Below are 22,683 nucleotides of genomic sequence, written 5' to 3'. Positions count from 1 at the left end.
CGCGGCCCATGTTGACCCGGGCGACGTCCGAGCCGGTGTGACTCTGTCATTTGTCTGTACTCTCATGTTCCTGAGGTAGGCCTGATACATTAAGGATCTTGCAAAAGATCTTGAATAGTACCAAGGGTTGAAAGAACAGCTGGAACAGATGTGGAAGGTCAAGGCGAGCGTGGTCCCCGTGGTAGTAGGAGCACTCGGGGCAGTGACCCCCAAACTGGGGGAGTGGCTCCAACAGATCTCAGGAACAACATCAGAAGCCTCAGTCCAGAAGAGCGCAGTCCTAGGAACAGCTAAGATACTGCACAGAACCCTCAAACTCCCAGGCCTCTATTAGAGGACCCGAGCTGGAGGATGACACAGATACCACCCCAAGAGGGTGAGAGGGACGTTTTTTTTTTATATATATATACTACTCACAATAAGTTAGGGATATTGTGAGAGACTCAGTGGATGTCATACATACGGTGTTTGTTTCACTTCAGAGATTTTTGGGATAGGGAGGCAATTGTATTGGGGTGATAGACACACCTCATTTTGTGTTTTCCACATAATGGTCTCACTGTGTACAGTGTGCCTTACATATTGGGGCCAATACCTAAAAATACTAAAAGACAACCCTTTTCAATGTGGCATCAGTTTCTACATTCTGTGGGTATAAAAAGCTGGTATTGTCAGTAAGTCATTCCAAGTTCATCATTCAAACAGCCATGAACACATGACGTCATTTATAACGGACGAGCAGCGCCACCTGGCCATAGCGCGCCTTCGGGTCGGTGGCAGACAGGCAGTCAGATGTTGCTCGTGAACTTGGTGCGTCTCAAAGTGTCATCAGCAGACTTGCATCAAGACACAGAACTACTGGCAGAGTTTGTGACAGACCCAGGAGTGGAGCCCCACGAGTGACAGACCGCAACGATGACCACTACCTAAGGACCTATGCACTCAGACATCGTTATGCAACTGCCACACAGCTGCAGACCCGTTTACGAGATGTGAGGGGTACTAGGGTTTCCAGACAAACCATTCGCAACCGACTCCACCGCTTTGGCTTGAATGCCAGACGACCGTTGCAGGTGATTCCACTGACACCAAGACACCGCCGTGAACGTTTGCAGTGGGCACAAGATCATGTGACCTGGACAATGCAGCAGTGGTCTACCGTCCTGTTCACTGATGAGTGTCGGGTCACCTTGCACAGAAATTATGGTCGTCAGCGTTGCTGGAGAAGGCGAGGTGAGCGATACGACGAGGTCAACATGGTCCCCAGGGTTCGCTTTGGTGGAGGAGGTGCAACAGTCTGGGCAGGCATCACCAGTCAGCGCAAAACAGATTTGGTTATTGTAGATGGCTCAGTCACTGCACGTTCTTACCTCAGAGACATCATAGAACCCATCATCATCCCCCAATTCCGCCAGCACACCCCCAACTTTCTGTTCATGGATGATAATGCTCCACCACATCGTGCCAGAATTGTCACAGCTCGACTTCAGGAAGTCGGAGTGCCTCATATGGTATGGCCAGCAATGTCCCCTGACCTGAACCCCATAGAGCACGTCTGGGATCAGCTGAAGCAGAGACTGGATGATTGTATCCCCCCCCACGTGACCTGGCAGAACTGCGTGTAGTACTTGTGGAAGAGTGGAACGCATTGCCTCAGAACAACATCATGAGGCCAGTGAGGAGCATGAGACGTTGCTGTAAAGCTGTCATCGCGGCAAATGGTGGAAACACCCGCTACTGACTAGGGCTGGGTATCGTGGCCAATTTCCTAAATCGATTCAATTTCGATTCATAAGGTTCTGAATCGATTAATCACGATTCGATTCGATTCGATTTGATTTCGATTCAATCTTCTCATAAATAATGAAAATGGCTCAACTGTGTTACAAAATACACTTTATTTTTTATCTTCAACAAAACAGGTTTTAAGCTTGTGAATTGGACATTTTAAACTAGACCTGTAAACAAAAAATTAAAGTTTCAAAAGTGCAATCTTGACAAATAATTCAACTACAACATTCCATCACTGTTTCTTAAAGTGCAAAAATAATAATAATGGTAACAAAACTAAAAGTAAACTTAAACTGTCCAGTCAAGCTATGTTATTGTGACTTTGTTCTCACTTGGTAATTGTGAGATTTTTGTTTAGGAAAAGGAGCTCATTGACATGATCTGGGGTTAGGCAGCTCCTTTTTGCGGTGACAATATCACCCGCAGTTGAAAACACTCTCTCCGACGCAATACTGGTCCCTGGGACGCAAAGGTATTGCTTCGCCAGGCGAGCCAACAGTGGATACTCCCTTTCATTTGACCTCCACCAGGTCAGAGGATTTTCATTCAGCCCAGCAGGTTGTTCTGCCCTGTATCTTCTGATTTCATCTCCAGCCTTCATGGCTGGAGTTTTCTGGCCATTTTCCTTTGCTGTTGGTAAGTAGACTGCCCCAAGGAGAGACTCCAAGGTGCTGGATTTCTTGGGCTTCTTGGGCGAAGTCGCTTCCCCCATCTCCTCAGCTCCTTCATCAGCATCATTACCATCAGTATTTTGCTGTTGAATAAGACAGAAAAAAAAACAAAAACAGAAATAAATAGATTGAAAATCATTCATGAACTCTTTTAAATTATATAATATTCCTTATAATCCAATAGAGAATCTTTTAATTCTCAATGAAAACATTCTTATTAAACTGCACACTTTTTAAAAAAATACTTACATCACGTGCAGCAGTGGCAGCCTCAGTCTGCAGTCTGGAGAAGGTGTCATCTTGCTCTTTAGCAGACAGGAATGGTAGGGCCTTAAAGCGAGGATCCAGCGCTGATGCTGCATACAATGTGTCCTTCTGCGCATCATATCTTAAAGACATTTCACAAATTATTTTTGTTATCACAGTATGAGGATAAACATGGCATGCAATACAAATATACAATCTCACACATACAAACAAAAAAGTGCATGTATTACAAATTACTAACTACTACAAGTAATCAGTAAAATGAGGAAAAAATGCACATAAAATACAAAACTTTGCTTTTGTAATGTTTTGATTTGGCCTACCACTGACTATTGCACACACACAGAGAGAGAGAGAGAGAGACCTTAGCATACCTTGTCCTCAAGTTATTCTTTGCAGCAGCCTTCAAGTCCCTCACCACGGTGGAGTCTTCGATGCTGGGGGTCAAGGCCTCCTGCAGCAGGGCGAGAAGTGGGGCGATGACGGACAGAGTTGGTTGCTTGTCCTCCGACATGGCCAGTGTAGCTTCTTTCATTGGTTTCAAGACCCGCACCAAATCTTCTGCAATCGTTACATCCTCCTCTGTTAAGGTGCACAGATCTTTTTCATTCCCGCGCACGTCTTGTGAAAGGAGAGTGGCAGAGATGGCTGGCCGTTGTTCTAAAAAGCGCTCCAGCATGTCCAGTGCACTGTTCCACCTCGTCACAACGTCTACTGTTAGCTTGTGTGCTGGCAGTTGAAGCAGCTTCTGTTTTTCTTTTAGTACGTGGTTTGCCATCGTACTCCGATGAAAGAACGTTGCTATACGCCTCACTCGAGCCGGCAGACGTGACACGGCTGGGACTTTTAGACCTGCTTGTGAGGCTAAGTTCAGTGTGTGCGCGAAGCACCCGACGTGCATTAGCTGCATTATCTCCACCGCACGAACCATATTTGCAGCGTTGTCCGTCACGACTGCTGGGTCTTTGCTGGTCAGTCCCCACTCCTGTATGGCCCCCGTCAACATATCGGCTATATTAATAGCGGTGTGGCTCGTGAGAACCTCGGTGGTCTGTAGCACATGAGACATGAGGCACCACTCGTCGATATAGTGAGAAGTCACTGTCATGTACGACTGCGTTGACAGTGATGTCCAGGTGTCACAGGTTATGGCGACCCTCTCTGCTGACTGCATTTTCGTTAGGATGTCGTCTTTCACACATTTATACATCATGGGGATAACAGTTTCAGTCAGATGTTTACGTTGCACCATAACGTAGTGTGGTTCGAGCACCTGAACGAGTCGCTTGAAGCCTTCGTTTTCCACTACCGAGTACGGGCGTAAATCTTTGCAAACAAAAGTTGCGATGGCCTCTGTTATCTTTATGGCCCGCGGCGAATCGGCTGGTAATGTTAGTGATTCCCTCAGTTTCTTTTGTTTTGCCCCGGACGGCTTGTTGTCGGAAGCTAACGTTAGCGTAGTGTGATACCTCGTCAAGTGGTTTCTGAGGTTTGTAGTATTTCTACAATAACTGACCTCCGCTTGGCAGATCTTGCAAACCACTTTGGTTTTATCCAGCTCTTTGTCCGGTGTTGTTTTAAATCCGAAATGGTTCCAGACGTCAGACTTCAGCTGGGACGGCTTGCTGAGCGGAGTTTTACCTGCATCGGCCATTGTGTGTATGCATGCTTGTGAACGTGAACCGGGCGTAAACGCGCCGCTGCTTCGTCGCGCGCGAGACCACTGGGGTTCATGGGGGAAAAAAATCGATCTCATGCCCTATGAATCGATATTGCAAAATTTAAATGAAATCGATCCGAAATCGATTTAATCGATTTTTTTACCCAGCCCTACTACTGACATTGTCAATTTTTGTTATTTGGAGCTATCCTTGTTCATTATTAGTAATATCAAAGGGAACTTTTACTTATTTAATTAAAATTCAGACCAAATAGGAAAAGCACTCGTAAATAACAATATCTCTAACTTATTGTGAGTAGTGTGTGTGTATGTGTGTGTGTGTGTATATATATATATATGGCCCCTTCCATCATTTAGGTTGCCCATCCCTGATCTAGGCAATCAAAATATACACCCGATCAGCCACAACATTAAAACCACTTACAGGTGAAGTAAATAACATCGACCATCTTGTGACAATACAATGTTCTGCTGGCAAATGTTTTGACCCGGTATTCATGTGGATGTTAGTTAGATATGTAGCACCCACCTAGACCAGACCAGGCACCCCCACCCCATAGCAATGACACTCCTTGATGGGAGCAGCCATCCCCAGCAGGCTGCACCCTGACACAGACACACACAAACAAGATTATCAAGATTAGACAAGACCTTGATTAGACAAGACCTTGATTTATATGGCTCTCATATCTTTTACACTAAACACAATTTTACTTTTATAACTTTTATATAACTGGGTTGATTACACACTGTACCTCGTACTCATGTGAACACAGTACGTGTCTACGGCAGAAAGTGAGAGAGAAATACAGGAAAACTATGGTACTAACTATACAATTTTTTTATTTACATAGTTTACAGTTTTTATTGCCACTTTAACCTGACCTGTTTAAATATCACAACAAAATTAATTTCTGTTCAAGATGCATCTTTTACTTTATCTCTTAAGCCACTTGGACCAAAACACGATGATTCTGCCTTATTTACTTTGTAAAACTGAACAAATCAAACAGAATTAATTTGTCACTGTATAAATAAAATCAGCTTGAGCTACAGCAAACAGAAACAGCAGTGTTTCTCTGTTGCCTACAATGGGCATAATCTTGTATAATAAATGGCATATTCTAAAATGAAAACATAATTATTCACTTTTTTACCTTTTGTTCTGACTTTCTTTTCACAAATATGTGTTGATTATTTTGAACATTTGTAAAGAAGTGATAAATATATAAGCAGATAACAGACTACAAACACAATAACACATACCATATGTGCTTCATGGAGCAGAAAAGGTGACCTTATAAACATGAATAAGATATGACTTTACAGCTATTAGATGAAGATGGGTTCAGTTGAGCTGATGGACTGATATGAATCTCTTATCTTAATAGTTTCATAGAAGCAGTTCAGTCCCCAGTACAGACACCAAATCCCAAGTTACACCCAGTGCTTGGCATTGGTGTGTGGATGTTTGTGCGAATGAATGGGTAGATGTGACACTGTGACTGTAGTGTTGAATACCAACAGATAGAAAATTGCTACATAAAAACAAGACTATTTACAATTGGGCGCATTTACATGTCTGTAAAAATGGTTTTAATTTCATACAGTACATACCTTTCACTTCAAATTAACACAGCTCATTTGGCACTAATACAACCGTGGGGCTTTCCATTGCAGCTCACAAGGATAATTTGAGATAAGCAAATGAACTCGAGGTAATAAGGACTATGCTGTTATGCAATACTAAATTTAAGAAAAATATTTCCTTTCCGATTGACTTTTTGTTTTTAACATACATCAATCAAGTCAATGAAGTTGGTTTCTCCCTCATGAGCAATCTACTTCTTCAATCAAGGGGTTTGAGGGGCTTTTGAAGTTTGAGTTGCAGATACTGTATCAGCTTGGCCTGTCAGTCTAGTCAGTACTTACAACTACACACTTACTTCCCCATCAAATGCCAAGAACAAGTGGTATGAGGAACACAAGGCACAGTTTTGTGGACACACCCATGGTCTAGCCATCAACTGGACCTAATTCTGACAATACAATCTTACCTGTACAGTGTGGTCACTTCAGAATCAGAATCAGAATCAGAAAAGACTTTATTGCCAAGCATGTTTGTACATACAAGGAATTTGCCTTGGTGTTGGTACGCATAAAATAAAATAAAATAAAATGACAGAGCAGACAATAAGAAAGACCAGTCAACTCAAATCAAATCAAGCTTTATTGTCATTTTGAGATACATACAACTGTAATGCAGACAGAATGAAATTGTGTTTTGTTGTCGTTGTGACGTTGTCTGCACTACGACCCTCAAACAGCCATTTAGCCAGTCTGCTGAGTTCCTCTACACCAGCTCAACTTGTCAAAGATGAAGGCAAAGACCAAGGTGCGAGCAGTCAGTCTAAGACTTCCTCTTTACAGACGAGGATGAAATTTCCACAGATGATGGAACAGCACAGACTCCAACAATTGATGAAATGTTTTTTCCAGGGAGTGCTGGGACTTTGGCTTTACCCTCAGCATTAAAAAGAAAAATATACTTGAGAAAAAGTCTCTACCAACCATGACAAGTTAAACAAAATTGTACAGACAAAAAATATAAATATACTGAAAGAAGCACACAAAGTGCAGGTGTACAGACCTTGTGTGTCTGTGGATCACCCAGAAAGGAAACATAATGCATTTCAAGTACAGTTTCCAACACTGATGTTCTGTATTGAGCAAAGATCCCATCCATATGCATGCATGACCCTGTGCTTGAAGGATACCATAATCTCTAAAGACCTCTTCTACAGCAGTGCACTTCAGCTAAAAGGCCAACGGGGTGGCCACAACTGATTTACAAAGATATATATTAACATGACCTGAACTACCAAGACTGACAAAAATACTTGGGAAACTCCAGCAACAGAGAAAAACATTAGCTTCCTCAGGGCAATGAGAAGTGGGGTGCTGAAGTGTAAGGAGCCAGGCTTAAAGACCCTACACCTGGGTTCCTAGCTGCTCCTGCACAACAGTGGTTAAACAATGATCCTGTGGGACTTCAGAATGCCTACTCTCTTGTCTCTGCTGCTCAAATATGTATAGTTGTCATGTTTCGAACTGACAACAGTTGCATTGTGGGTACCATTGCTTGAAATATTAAGGCATAATAGATGTTTCTGTTGCACCACAATGTTTGAACAAGTATGTTTATATCAGTATGATACGATTGAAATACTTAACCAGTGAAGTACTCTTAAATGATGTTCTATTCCAACACAAATCACTGCCGAGCCAACCCCAGTGGACCTTGGGTTAAAGTGTATTTGTCACAGGAAGAAAATAAAAGTTATTTTTTATGACTAATTTTTAACTAGGCAGATGATCTTCTGCGTTAATAATTGTTAACCAAAGAATCAATACATGTGTATATATTTACCACCACTGTCCCCTCCTGTATTTGTCTTGAGGACCAGCATGTGTTTGGTATTGTCCAAGTATCCATCACTGATCTCTGGGTTTCTCCCCAGTAGACGGCACATCAAGTGAACAGGATCAAAGGGATCTACCATCACGTTTTCCTGGAAATCCGGCCCCACTGCCCTGAAGAAGCCTTTCATGTCCATGATTTCATTATCAAAGCCATGCCCTCCTTTGGTGTGATGCACAGGTAACAACTGTATGAGCATAGACAACAAAAATGTTTTGTGAGAAACATGGTTTGGGGGTCATTGTTGCTTTTATTTCATAGACCACTATAAAGAAACAGACAGGACAGTTATAATAATGTTGAGCCTGTCAGTGAGGCCATGGTTTTTGGATCTTGTTACGGATGTATCCCACAGTCCAATCTTCTTGTTGCACCATCGCCTGCTGTCCTGGAGAATCTGGAACATATGTTTGGCCAGCCAAATCCGGTTCTCCGAAGTACAAGGAGACAAGTCTAGATCTTATTGGTGAAACCACTCTCCAATCACCTTGTCAGTATTCAGCTTCCAATCTGTCTCATTTGAATAATCATAGAAACAAGGTTCCAGTTGCCTTACCTTCAAGTTGGGAAATGTAGAGTAACTGCTTTGAGACCCTGGAATATGGTGTAAAAGAAAAGGAAATACACATAAAACAAAATAAAAGAAAATGGCAGACAGCCATTAACTGACTGTGACCCCAAGTATAACAGCTCAATATCACAGGAAATATTTGTGGCAGTATAAATATCTGTATAAACAGATAGATTGCTCCAAGTAGCCTGTCTCTGTGCTGTTATCCACATGGGCAAGCTGCCATTGTCCCAATAAGAATCAACAAACTGAGTCATGTAGCATTGCTTCTTCTCCTGAGTGGTAGTGTTAAACCAAATGTTGTGGATTACTCCGTTATTCTCAATGTGGAGTCCTAATAAAGGAGTAAAACACTCAAGTAAAGAGACAAAATATCACCATCTGGGTAATAGGTAGAATAGAAAGTATCAGTACAGGTTGTCCAGCAAATTGCATGAGGTCTGTTGCAGTGTGACATTCACATAGATAGACAGGAGAGGGTGGTGGGCATTGTTCATAATGGTCCGGATTTTGTTTAAGGTCCTTGCATCTGCCACCGATGTCAGGGACTCCAGGTCAGCCCCTACCACAGAGCCCGCCTTCTGTATCAGCTTGTCCAGTTGCAAGGTGCCCTTCTTCTTAGTGCTGCCTCTCCAGCACACCACAGTGTAGAAGAGGGCACTGGCAATCATAGTCTGGTAGAACATGTCCATCAGCTTCCTCTACATAATCCCCATTGATGGTTACAGGCTGCAGGTGAGGCCTGGAGCTCCGGAAAACCACTACCATGTCCTTGGTTTTAGCTGTATTGATCAGAAGGTGGTTCACTCCCCACCATGAGGCGAAGTTGTTCACCAGATTCTTGTACTCCTGCTCCTGTCCATCCCTGATACATCCCACAATTGCAGTGACTTCCCTAGATGAAAAAGTGTTTGATCATATTTGGTCTTTTTTAAATCTGTAGTCAAAGGTGATGTCCAACCTTCCTGAAAAATATGATGGGGGATATCCAGGGCGTGCTGCATAGTGCTGATAACTTATTTCTGAATGGCAACTGACCTCAACCCCAGAACACTTTCTTCCCTAGCTCGCATGCGTAGGAGCACATGAACTCAAGACAGGAACACAGAGCCAGCTGTGGACGATTCACTATTGTGTTGTATGTTTTAAATCAAGGCTTATTCTAAGTGCAAAATATTTCTTTGTGTGGTTTCAACACTTACAGTTTGTGAAGTATGTACACTGTATTTGTAATAGAAGATCTTACAAACAGTTCAAACTGCTATTTTGAAGCTCTCATCTCTCAACTTTGCATTTGCTAACACTTTTACTACTTTGGGAATTGTGTGTAGATCATTTATTAAAACCCTACTATCCTCTGAGCAATCAGAGCTAGAGCAGTCACAGAAAAGTCAAAAACAAGCATTGAATCTCTCAAAACTCATTTTGTTCTGTAAAGTTCTGGAACATACAGAAGGAATGGACTCTTCTTAAGAGTTTATTGTTAAAATAGCATCATGTACTGATGTAGATAATCTTACTTGTTATGACCTCCTCAAATCCCAGAGTGATTTCTCTGAAGTGTACCTCTGTAAATCATTCAGTGTGCCATTTAAACATGGCATTTATGTATGCAAGGTAGCGTAGCTTTGAGTAAGCGTATGCATCAATTTATGTCAAAATGATGATCTACTAAGATAGATGTAGACATGTTGCTAACTTTAGAACTTTTTTTAACTAACATTGAAAAAACAAACCAAAAGGGGTGACCTGCATACTTGTGTGTGGCCATCCTGTTCAGCTGTGACCAATGTAACGGCAAATAACACATATATGTTTTATATACCGTATTTTCCGGACTATAAGGCGCACCTGAATATAAGCCGCACCAGCTAAATTTTGGGGAAACTACAGATTGTTCCATATATAAGCCACACCCAACATAAAACGCTGGTGATTTAATGTTTAATTACCGTAAGGGTTTCTTCTACCACGGCGGGGATTGTCGGGACAGAAATGACTGTTTGGAAACGCAAAGCGTCCCATTTATTTACATTTGACAAACATAAATCTTTCGATCAATCAAACAAAAAATCATGTATAAAAAAATAATGTATAACCCGCAGGGTCCAAAGCAAGTGACAAAAGTAGCGGCTTATAGTCCGGAATTTACGGTATATATTGTTGCTGCTCTATCCACCAGCCTATATTTTCAAACCACACCACTGTAAAAGTAGAGCGAGTAGAGCCACAATATCAGTAGGCAAAGCTTTGACAGGCCAGTACATGCGTCAAATGCACTAATTACTAATAGATGAGAGGAAGAAGTATCACAACATTAACGTATTACATCATCACATGATCAATCAGTCCATGCACCAAAACAAAAAGACAGTCAACTTTGACAACCATCAAATATATACAGAGGCTGGACTGAACCATCCCTTAGTTATGCTGCTATAGGCCTAGGTTGCTGGGGGATGATGCACTGAGCACCTGTGCTCTACTCTCTTCTGTCTCACACTGAGTTCCTATTCTCTCATTTCTTTTCTCTGGCACCGAGTTCCTGTCCCCCAATTTCTTATCTTGTTTCTTCTCTATTACTACTCATCCAATTGTGTGCTACTACTGTATAAAGTGTTGAAAGCTGTGTGTCTCCCTCTCCACCCCCTCTATCTTCTTGTGACTGTCTCTGGCCTGGAGTTGTGTGTTTCTGACCTGTGGATCTCCATACTGCATCTGTTGTCCTGGATTCATCAACCTGCCCAGTCTTCATGCAGTTATCCACTCCTGAATACATCATTCTCCAAACCTTCCTATGATACCGCTTATATTCGATCATTATATCAGCTAACTCACCTGTGATAGAATCACAGCTGTCACCACCTTTATTAATATTCATTCTCAAACTGTCATGTAACATTATCAGCTATATGTTGTATTTGTGTCATGATCAGATTCTACGTGTATGCTTCAGACAGATGTATGTATCTATGACAGATGTATGTTTATCTCGTTACTTCCGCTGCTCTCTTTTTCTGCATCTACCTGGCCAGTCTTAGGCAGATGGGTCCCTCCATATGAGCTGGGCTCTGCTCAAAGTGTCATGGTTTGTTTAGTTTCCTGGGTTTCTGTTTATTGTATTTTGTTAACTTCTTGGTTTTTCACAGTCATGGTTTAGTGTTTAGTTTTTCTGTTCTGTTTCCTGTTTTATTTTGTTAAGTTCTGGATTTCCTGTTTATGTGTTTCTCCATGTGTTTTTTCCTTTTGATTAGGTCATTGGTTTCACCTTGTCTTGTCTCTTGATTTGCTTCACCTGTGTCTCGTCACCCCTCTGTTCCTCGTGTGTATATATAGCCCTGCCTTCCCCTTTGTTCCTTGTCGTGTCATACTGTTTGTTTGCCATGTTTGTGTGTTTCATGCCATACATGTTCATGTTTCAAGTTCTAGTTTTCATAGTGTTTTGATTTTTGTTTTTTCTTGGATTTCCTGTCACGTCAGCAGCGGTCTTAGTTTTTGTCAGTTTTGTCTTTTTTTTTTTTTTATATTAACTACCTTTTTTGTCCACTCCTGCCTCAGCCTTTAAAGTCCTGCATTTGTGTCCTAAACCTCTATTCCCCGCTACCACCCAACTTGACACAAGGTTTCTTCCTTTTTTCCTTTCCACCGTTACTTTCATGCTTGCTCTGGGGGATTTCAGACCGGGTTTCAGACTGGACTGTAAAGCGTCTTGAGACAATTTGTATTGTTACTGACAGTATATAAACAAAATTGAATTGAACTGAATAACTGAATTATTTTACCTCTGCCCTAAATTTAGTAGAATGGCATTGGGGGCACCGCTAATTAATGTTTGTACTTGGAATGAGATGTAAGTCAGACTTAATCTAACAGGATTTATGCCTTTATTAGTAGAATGCAGTGATAGGGAATATATTGCTGCATGTGTCTCTTTGTCCAAATAGCGTACGTTTACTATCAAAATAGATGGTTGCTTACAGCAGATCAATAAGCGGTTATGGTGAAAGCAAGAGTGGGTAATATTTAATTTTAAAATTGCAGTGTCAGGGGAATAATAATGAGGATCATCTTATGTGATCCTACGGTCACACATTCAAAAGGTTGATATCAGAGTAATTCACATAGTAACCACAATACCACCATTTGCAACATATCATTTTAATGTAACACAGATGTTCACCAATAGCAATGCCTGAGAAGGTAAAGACTTGTTTGGGCCAACTTTTTTAAATATACAACTGTATGACCACTGGTGGTTAGAGGGGAGGTCTGAGTAACAACACCTTGAAGCCTACACTAAGCACGAAGTATCAAAGCCAACTACAAAGCAATCACCAAGGCTGCACAATTCATTATGATACTTGAAGTACTAACAGCATGCAGTGATATATTATCTTGGGATACATGCCATGATTATAGCAAATCAATTTCATCTGTAAATGGAACAGAATGGCTTGTACTAGGAGACTGGGTAGCGTACACAGACATCAAAAATCTTAAAAGCCGGTTTGTTTCATGTCGATCTTGTCTTCATTGTCAGCATAGTTCTTGTTGTGACTGAGGAAGGAGAAAATCAGAGATATAGTATGAGAGAGATTACAGAATGGGGGAATAACTGGTCAGCATTTTTAGAATTGTACCCTGGATTGATGACACAACAATATGAGATCCTCTAGAGTGGCAGTGTAATACATGTAGTTTAACTTACAGTATATATACTATATTATACACTTATAATATAATATATTATAATAATTCTGAATTCCCAACAATGTGTACCATTATGCTGGTACTCGGAATATATAGAGTATAAGTTGACATTGACATTGATAAATTATAGCATTTTACCCTTTTTTGGCTCTGCTCCTTTTATACAAAGTAAAGGTACTGGTGACAATTAAAACCAGGACCAGAAAGCCAACCACTGCTGATAAGCCAACGACCACTTCACCAGGGATATGCACACCTGGATCTGCGGACAAACAGAAAAATACTGGAGTTAACCATTTAGATGAAGTTGACTTAAGAGATGGGCAAAATTGCAAACAGACAGACACAAACAGACTGATGTTGTGACATTCGTTTATATTATTAGAGAAGCTAGGATGAACAGATTTGATTCGAACATCTTTGATAGTGTATCTAAAGACAATGATTTTATTGACTGTTGAGAAATGGCATTACTTCAGTGAGATGTTGTAATCAGTGTCGGGCACGTTACTTTTAAAAAGTAATTAATTATAGTTATTAGTTACTTCTCCCAAAAAGTAACTGAGTTAGTAACTGAATTACTCCACTATAAAAGTAACTAGTTACCAGGAAAAGTAACTATTGCGTTACTTTTTAAAAAAAGTATATATGTTTAAATACGTCTTAGAATTAGATTTTTTTCTGAGCGTAATGTACACTTCATGTGTATGTCCTTGCCTTTAACCTCATTGAGGTAAAAAAAAAAACACCTTCGCAGCTCTTGTGGCTGGCTGACGGCGCAACGTAACGCACCACATTTCAGTGTCGGTAACGGTAACGGCGTTGTAACAGAGAAAATACTAATTAATTAGGTTACTCGTTACTGAAAAAATTAACGCCGTTAGTAACGCCGTTTATTTTAACGCCGTTATTCCCATCACTGGTTGTAATACACCCTGTCATATAAGATGACAACGGTCATTTCTACTACTCTACTACTCTACTCTAACTTTCTGTTGTTCATTTTATGTTGTACAATATATGGCCATCCTATTGGTTCTAGCAATGGAGATGACTTGCAGTGTCACGTACCCCATTTATCTCTTGCTAGAAACCATTTCGAGGTGGTTTTCTGTAATGTCAAACCCAAATATAGGCATCATTTGTTCCTTACCAGAATAATAGAGGTTGTAGATTTGTTTTAATTTAAGCTTTTTATACATGCTAAGTGGTAGGACCTCTTTCCAACACAAGAGGAAAAAGGAGTAGTGATGCCTATAGGGCATACTCATGTTGATGGTACTTGGGGATGAGGAGAGCAGCCCATGACCCGGGTGGATTCAGGTACATTTAATAACGCAAGCCAAAATATCAGTGGCTTGTGATGGTCATTTCAAAACCCGACAAAGCAGTTCAACTAAGTTCCTAAGATCTTTATGCACATAAGCAGTGTACACAGGTCCTCATGCTCTGTCTTTCAATAATGCATTGCTTAGAGTAACCAGGCCAAGTCACCTGTTTGGTGAACCTGGGAGTGGAAAAGAGGCCAGCAAATAAAAGAAATTATAGACATAGATAGAAGAAAGAATTAACATTGTCTTGCTTTCCTCTTCAGGGGACAGCTCTTGGCAAGTCAAGGAATGACATTTGATGCTGAACTTGTAATGTTTCTTCTAGATTGAGTACTTGGCTAACCATCCAATGGGTTGCCTTAAATAAAAACTTGGACCTCCCCACAAATCAGTTAGAATTGAGGAGACCTCAATGAGATGATGACTTCAAGAGCCAAAAAGAAGTCCACTTTCCTCCTAGTCTAGCACATACTTGGATGATACCCTCCAGTCAATGTTTGTTGCTGTTAGTTATTGTTCCTTAAAGGTGAGCTGAAATTGACAAAAAAAAAGGTAAATAAGCCAACAGCAGAAGATTTCTTACTGTTGTTTCCTTCAGCGTTTTTCTTGGGGACCAGCATGTGTTGGGTATTGTCCAAGTGTCCATCATTAAGCTCTGGGTTTATGCCTAGCAAATGGCACATCAGCGGGTACACATTGACTGTCTCAAAGGGGCCAACCTCCAGGTTTTTATAGAAATCCGGCCCAACTGCCCTGAAGAAAGGCTTCATGTCCATCACTTGGTTATCATATCCATGTTGTCCTTTGTAAAACTGCAGCGGGAGAAACTACACATTGAGATAAAACAAGGCAATCTGTTATTCTCTTAGACAACCTGAGATGAGCTTTGTGTTGATTAATACATGGTATCATCATTTTATTTTCAATTTCAATTTCAATTTCAATACAGGATTTTTGCAAAGAAAGTATTCCATGAAGTTTGGCGAAACTAAAAGATATATGAATAGCTGTTAAGTCTGCAGTCAGGCCTCTTACTTTTTATCAATTTTTATGACTGGCATGTGCATTAACTCACCCCACTGATTACATATCCAGGATCAGCAAAAAGGATAATAGGAAGGAGTCGAGGATGTTTACTGTAATGAAGCCGAGCTGGCATCTCTTCCTTTTTAAATACATGAAGGTGAGGATGGCTTCCTTTCAGAGCCTGGTAGACCTTTTCCAGCATCCCCTCTTTAGGAAGCAGCATCCCAGCAGGACCATAATCAACCAGGTGAAACTTGATGTCCGTGAAGTTGAAGCCAGGGATCTTAGAAAGGATGATCTCATTTACTTCGGCACCTTGAAAAACTGTAGCCATCCCGTGGTCAGCAGTTATAATAATGTTGAGCCTGTCAGTGAGGCCATGCTCTTGGATCTTGTCACGGATGTAGCCCACAGTACGATCCACTTGTTGAACCATTGCCCGGCGTTCTGGAGAATCTGGTCCATATTTGTGGCCAACCCCATCTGGTTCTCCAAAGTACAAGGAGACAAAGTCCAGATCTTGTTGGTGAAACCACTCTCCAATCACCATGTCAATATTCAGCTTCCACTCCGTCTCATTAGAATAATCATAGAAACGAGGCTCCACTTCCCTCACACTGACAAATTCTCCTTTGTAGGTGGCAGCCGTGCCAGGAAAATGTAGAGAGCCTGCTTTGAGACCCTGGAAGATGGTGTAAATGACACAAAAAGAAAGGAAAAGAAAGAAAAAATGTAATAATTGCGAGACCACATGAAGTTGGCTATTATAACTACATGATAGGACATAGACAGCTCTAAAGTACCTGTCTCTGTGCTGTTATCCAGATAGGCAAGCTTCCATTGTCCCAGTAAGAATCAACAAACTGAGTCATGTAGTACTGCTTCTTCTCCTGAGTGGTAGTGTTAAACCACATGTTGTGGATCACACCGTGATTCTCAATGTAGCGCCCTGATAAAAAGAGAAATTATAGATGAAACATGTTTTAAAAAGCAGATGCCTGAAAGTACTTGTTATATCTCAGCTCTGCAAGGGTAAAGGGAAGGAACCTAAAACCTAATGCCTTTGTATTAATAATGTCATTAATTGAAGAATAAAGGAGACAGAAACTGCAAAGAAAAAAAAAAAAAACATTGTGCGTGTTGCTAAATCTAGCATAGCCCAGAATTTTACAAAATAAAACAACCAAAATCGACTATGCTTCCTATCCACACCAAAATACTGGCAGCCAGCTAGTCAACTAGTAGCTAATGAAGTGTGTGCAGGTGTGCAAGGGTAACTGAGCATTGCGAAGCCTCCAGTTAATTTACAAAGTCCTTCAAAGCAAAATAGCAGAATACCTGTGAGCAGGGTGAAGTGTGTGGGGCTGGTGAAGGTGAGGAAGGGTGGTGTGACATATTTCGCCTTCACACCATCCTGGGCCATCTTATCCAGGTTAGGGGTGTCCACATCTCGGTCATAGTCCCAGCGGAAACCATCGAAGGAGATGAGCAGCAGTTTATTCCGGGTGGATCCAGACCCTGTCGCATCCCGTGCTGGTGCAGCAGCAGAGGGAGCGTTGCCAATGAGACAGAGGATCGAAAAGCAGAGCAGAAACATTGTAGAGAATTTACACCTACACTGATTGAACGTCTTCATGTGCCCCGAGAACATTGTCTCTGAGTGTTTGAACACAGTTTATAAGCGGCTTTTATGTACCCAGAGACAGATAAGAAAGATAAGAAGATGTGGCATTTAATCAACTCATAAAAAGATTATGTTTTATTCTCACGAAATTCTATTACGGTTGCCGATTTATCGCTACGTTGTTTATTGTTGGCTTTTCATCACCCAGTAATGCAACAATAAATTTATGACCAAGTTTGTTTGCTGAGGGAACCTGTGGGAAATATTGCTGTTGGGCCCCTACCAACTAAAATTTCAGTATGGCAGATTATGTAAATATTTGATTAAAAAACTTTATTAAGATCTGAACTTTTTGGACACCTTTTGAAGTCAACAATTTCCCCAAAAACAACCAGACAGTCAGTGGCACTAGGTGGGGTTGTGGAGTATTGTTGATGCAATGTAGGCCCTAACCCTAACCCAGCAGATAGCAAACTTGGCATTTTTGGGTTTCGGGACTTAAGAGAGTCACCTGTTACTCTAGTCATGTGTAAGAAAAGACAAACATTTTTTTTTTTTTTTTAAAAAAAGAGATACTCAATCACACTTTGCTTTTAAACTTCCGTTATGTTGGAAGAACCAGATTCTGACGTATCTGTGGAAACATTGTGGCCTACGTGTCCCATATTGCAACTCATTAACATCACTCTGGTCAACCGTGCTGGCAAGCTACAACAGCTTACATATTGAATACCTCTGTTAATTTTGTGTTCAATGTTAAATTGTAGTTTGAGACGAGACAATGAGCCTCTGAATCTGCCCTGTTAGCTTTTGTTATTTGCTTTCAGAAGCAATTGAAATACTATTTGTTTTGCTCATTCATCTTCTGTAACTACTTGTCCTGTGAAGGGTTGCTTGGGGGGCTGAAGCCTATCCCAGCTTGGACACCTTGGACAGGTCACCAGTCTATCACAGTATTTGTATTGCTGCTGTTTTCAATATTTTGGAGCATCCACTGTCAGCATATCCCATTAAGGAACCAAAATAAATGTTTTAATCTGTCTCTCAAGCGAAGAAGAAAAAATGTTGACTCCCATCATAATTATTATCAGGATGCATACTCATGCTATATCTAATCACACTGGGACAATAAAACTAGGTCAAAAGCTTCAAGGCTAAGCAACATTACGACATGGTGTCTGATCCATGGGAAAAGGTCACATTGCAGAATCAGAATCAGAATTGGAATGCCTTTATGTTTAAAGTCATCTCCTATGTGGTTTTGTGTAAGAGCAAAGGAAGGCCACTGTATAAAAACTATAAAAACACTATAACAGATAAGAGAGCACAGTATGTATACATATATATATATATATATATATATATATACACACACACACACAAATAGCAACAACAACTTGACAGTAATAAATAGGTCAAAGGAGTTCGAATGAGCTTCATGCTTCAGGAAAAGAAACACTTCCATATGCATGAACTGTGATTCAGTATAGTGAAATAGTATTTATATTTTATTATATATTGGCTGAGTGTCCAAAACCAAAAACCAAAAAATAGAGGAGTAATGAAGAGTTATTTTCACATGCAAAATAAAGTATATAGCTCACCTGGTTCAGATCCTACATAATTTCATACCCATCAAAAGTAAACCATGGCTCCTGTCACCCATGTCATCTCCCAGGGTTTTCTGCGCAGCCATTTGGACTCTTATGAGCCCAGGTCCTACTCCTCAAAGATGCTGTCTGCTGGAACCTGCCTAACCTGTGTCTTGCTATCAGATCGCTTAGTCCAGATCACCTGCTTTAGACACTGTATCTTTTCAGTGTATTATTTCAAACTTGCCTCCAGCACTACGATACATTCCCTGGTTGCCTTAAGGCCAGTGGTGGCAAACTAGATCCTCATCACTAAACCAGCAGACTCCTTAAGTGGAGTTTCCCTCTCTTTGGATCTTTCAGCCATCCCACATTAAAGAGGTCCCCCTCTTAACAAGATTCAGAGCTCACCTGTTCAGACATTTACCTGTCTTTCCTCCTCAATTATTTCCCTCTCCTCTGTTGCCCTCTGCTGCACATTGGTTGTAACAGTCAAGCATATGCTGCAGAAACATGTAGTTCATGTGGTGTGTATTTGCATGTTTACAGTGGGTGTTTGGCAAACCTTTCGCATCTCAAAATATTCTAATGACAAACTGAGTAAAAAGATGAACGTCAGAGATAGCAAAGTAACATTTGTCTCCGGGGCTGACCATCTATAACCCCTGCTGGCTTTTAGTGTTACAATGTCTCAGTTTTACTGCAGACACATGTGTTGCTTGCACTTCTGCTGCTTTGTAAGCCACGAGCAGTTTAATTACCTGCAATTAGGATCCAGCTCGTTAGATGAGGAGGGGGAGGAAGAAGAGAATGGCAAGCAGAAAGCAAAATAAATGTGTTGAGAAAGACTTGAATACTGCCAACTGTTCTGCAGCTACTCTCTTACAGCTTTAATAAGCATGTGTTTATGAGTATCTAGCTCATACATTTGGCAGTTATGTTTTCATATAGTATACTCCTATACTGAAGCGGTCGCTTCAGTATAGGAGTCTCCAGTGCTCAATATTTTGCCTTTCTGCACAGATATACACGAATATTTAGGTTTGCATAGCAAAGCCGCATGTTTGCATGACTATAAACAGATTTGGTTTGTTGACAAAAAGAGAAGCTGTGTGTCTCTATACGCATGTATGTGTGAGTGTGTGTGATGTCGCCATAGTCTGTGCTGCGGTGACAGTGATGTATGGGTAATTTAAAAAGTCGTTCTTTTCCACAGAGCGGTCTGCAAGTCAGGCTAGCCAACCGCAGCCCATTCCCCTACAGCTTTGAGAAAACTCATTTACATCCACTCTAACACACACACACACACACACACACACACACACAGAGGTAACCGAGCACATACACTGACACAAACATACTGTATACATTCTCACAATTCTCACAGAAAACCAACTTTCATCTTTAATTTGCTTTCAGAATTTTATTCTATAAGTAGGTCTGTCTTGGTACACAGTTTTCTATCAATGTGTTTTTATGTAATCTCCAAGATACTTCCTGACTGCTAGTGCAAGTGGTCACCAAACCTGTAGTGGAAACCACTCTGCTTGTTTGCTCTGCAGTTAGACATTTCAGTCCATTAGTAAAGAAAATACACGCGTTTGTGTATAAGAATAATAATAATAAGAAAACCTTTATTTATCCCACAATGGGGAAATTGCTATTCTATATGATTTGATTGTCAAGGGGTACCTACTAGTTTTAGAATTTTTTTTAAAGTCGACTAATATGTGGTAAAAGTTAAGTTGATGTTGACTAGTCGATGATGTCACACATAAAAAGTAGAAAGTAATGCTTTGCAACAATGAAATCTATGTTCTTGAAAAAAAGCTACGGGGGCTTTTCTGCAAGGCAACTGAAGCTTGAACACAGACTACTGTCAGCTGTAGCCCACCTCAACACCATAAACCCCGTCAGTCTGACACTTCTAATATGCACGCTCTACAACCACAGCAATAATGTCAACTAATAGAACACAACAGAACTGAACATAAACGTATGAGCTTATCAATACTGTGCATTGTAGATATGTATAGCCTATAAATCGGCACCATCAATAGCGTTTAATAGTACATAAAAGCATGTTGTACGATAGCATAATGTGGCCGTGACAAAATAAATGCGGTATATCGCCGAATCCTTTTCCATGTACTGCAGCTAAAGGTCTAATAACTTCAGACATGAAATTTTGCAAAAAAAATGTTAGTTTGCAGCTTCCACCTTTCTGTTACCATGGGGCATTTAGTGAAGTCTTTAACTGACTGTCGTTGAGAGGTTTGGGCCAGTTCCTCTGTTGGCGTTAGCGGAGCCTTTTTAGATGAGGTTGCATTGCAGTCGTACTTTTGTTGTATTTCAGGACTGACTTACATATTCTACATGTCACACACTTGGTGAACCACTGCTAGTTTGCTAGTGTCATGGCACAGCAGTAAGGTCGACTACTTGGTACAAGCAGCCCCTGGTACCTACTAGTAGCTTAACCCTAACCCTACTACACACACACACAATTGTATAGCTATCTTTGTGAGGACATTTATTGACATATTGCATTCCCTAGCCCCTTATGCGAACCATCTCAAATAAGTGCCTGATCCTAACTATAACCTAGTTGTAACCGTTACCAAGTCATAAAACCAAGTCATAACCCCGAAAACAGCCAAAACTAGTTTGTGGCCCACAGTTTGCATCTGTCTTAGTGAAGCAACTAACACAAGGGTTTAAGGCTAGCACAGTAGCATCAATTTTCTTTCAAATTATATTTATTTTATATATTTCTGTATAACATTTTATTGCCTCCATGCCCTCCCGTCTAGAACCTAGAGGTTCCGGTGCTTGAAACATGTGGAAAGATGCATGCTGCCCTAAAAGTGCTTGTGAGCTCCTGCTGAGAAAAAGGCTTTCTGTGTCATTGTGTCTCTCTACCAGTAGCAGTGGATTGAACTATCAGACAGCAGGGCCTCCCTGCCTGTTGGGTTTGTGATAGATGATGGCTGTGTGACATCAGACCACTATGACACACATCTTCCCTTCTATTCTCCCTTAGCACTTGCCACGGTTTTCTTATCTTATTTCTCCTGGTTCCTGCGTTCCTGTCTTCTTTGTTTGCTTGTACTACCCCATTACCTTTCTCTGCCATCTAATTTTCCCTTTTATTATTCTCCATCCTTTTTTAAATATTTCTACATATTAACATGCACTCTTCCACCCACTTCTCTCTTCCTCCCCTGTCCAGAGGAGCGATTGGTGGTTAGTCTGGGGGTTAATGCTTTGTGCTCTGTGGTGTAAGCGTTATTGCAGTGACAGATCCTGACAATGGTGTTCATGGCAAAATCAGTATGTTTATGCTGATCTCTCCTTCCATTCGAACATGTCTGGGAGATAGAGACACCCAGAGGGAATGCACACACCAGCATACACATGCACATACAATTCAGAATTTACAAATAATCCTAAATAACTGCTGTTTCTGCAGCTATCCTGTCAGATGCAGTTCTCTTGCCAGGAACACATGTACATCATACGTGTTTATTACATACATACATGTTTATTGATGCTGTTTTCAGTTCGGAGCTTCTGATAATTGTCATATGAAACATCAGAAAGGGGAAAAACAGCACTGTTAGAAATTTCTGTTAATTTACAGCAGAATTCCAACAGTATTAACCTGTTATTTTTGAATACATCACTCTACTGTTAATACAAACACCAAACTGTGGAATTTTGGTGATTTACTGTTCTTTCAACAGAACTATACTGTTTTCCTAAAATACAGCATTCTACTGCTAATCATTCATCCAAACCTTCTAAATCACGGTATCATGATGTATTTTTTGCATTCTGGGAAATTTAACCTGAACTACACATGGAAACCTGGCTCTGTTCGGGCGGCACAGTGGGGAGGTGGTTCGCACTGATGCCTCACAGCGAGAAGGTCCCCG

The 22,683-nt window shown here is 40.9% G+C and overlaps 2 protein-coding genes across 2 annotated transcripts; both read right to left on the bottom strand.

Annotated features, from left to right (window-relative positions):
* Positions 1-2,119: 2,119 nt before the first annotated feature.
* On the bottom strand, positions 2,120-4,383 carry LOC311504834 (E3 SUMO-protein ligase ZBED1-like; the record flags this gene model as incomplete). The annotated part of the gene is made up of 3 exons (XM_084568162.1): positions 2,120-2,545; positions 2,712-2,850; positions 3,104-4,383. 3 exons carry the CDS (start codon positions 4,381-4,383, stop codon positions 2,120-2,122), a joined length of 1,845 nt encoding a protein of 614 aa, XP_084424288.1.
* An 8,575-nt stretch (positions 4,384-12,958) lies between these two features.
* Positions 12,959-17,042, bottom strand: enpp7.2 (ectonucleotide pyrophosphatase/phosphodiesterase 7, tandem duplicate 2; the record flags this gene model as incomplete). The annotated part of the gene is made up of 6 exons (XM_084568161.1): positions 16,868-17,042; positions 16,333-16,478; positions 15,579-16,211; positions 15,087-15,330; positions 13,311-13,434; positions 12,959-13,019 (listed from the first exon to the last, which is right to left on the bottom strand). Exons 1-6 carry the CDS (start codon positions 16,950-16,952, stop codon positions 12,959-12,961), a joined length of 1,293 nt encoding a protein of 430 aa, XP_084424287.1. The 5' UTR covers positions 16,953-17,042.
* Between the last annotated feature and the right edge of the window lie 5,641 nt (positions 17,043-22,683).

This window comes from Chelon labrosus, assembly GCF_963514085.1.
Source record: "Chelon labrosus genome assembly, chromosome: 19".
NCBI lineage: Eukaryota > Metazoa > Chordata > Actinopteri > Mugiliformes > Mugilidae > Chelon > Chelon labrosus.
The sequence above is the reverse complement of the archived record's forward strand: the minus strand, read 5'-3'. Positions and strand labels throughout refer to the sequence as shown.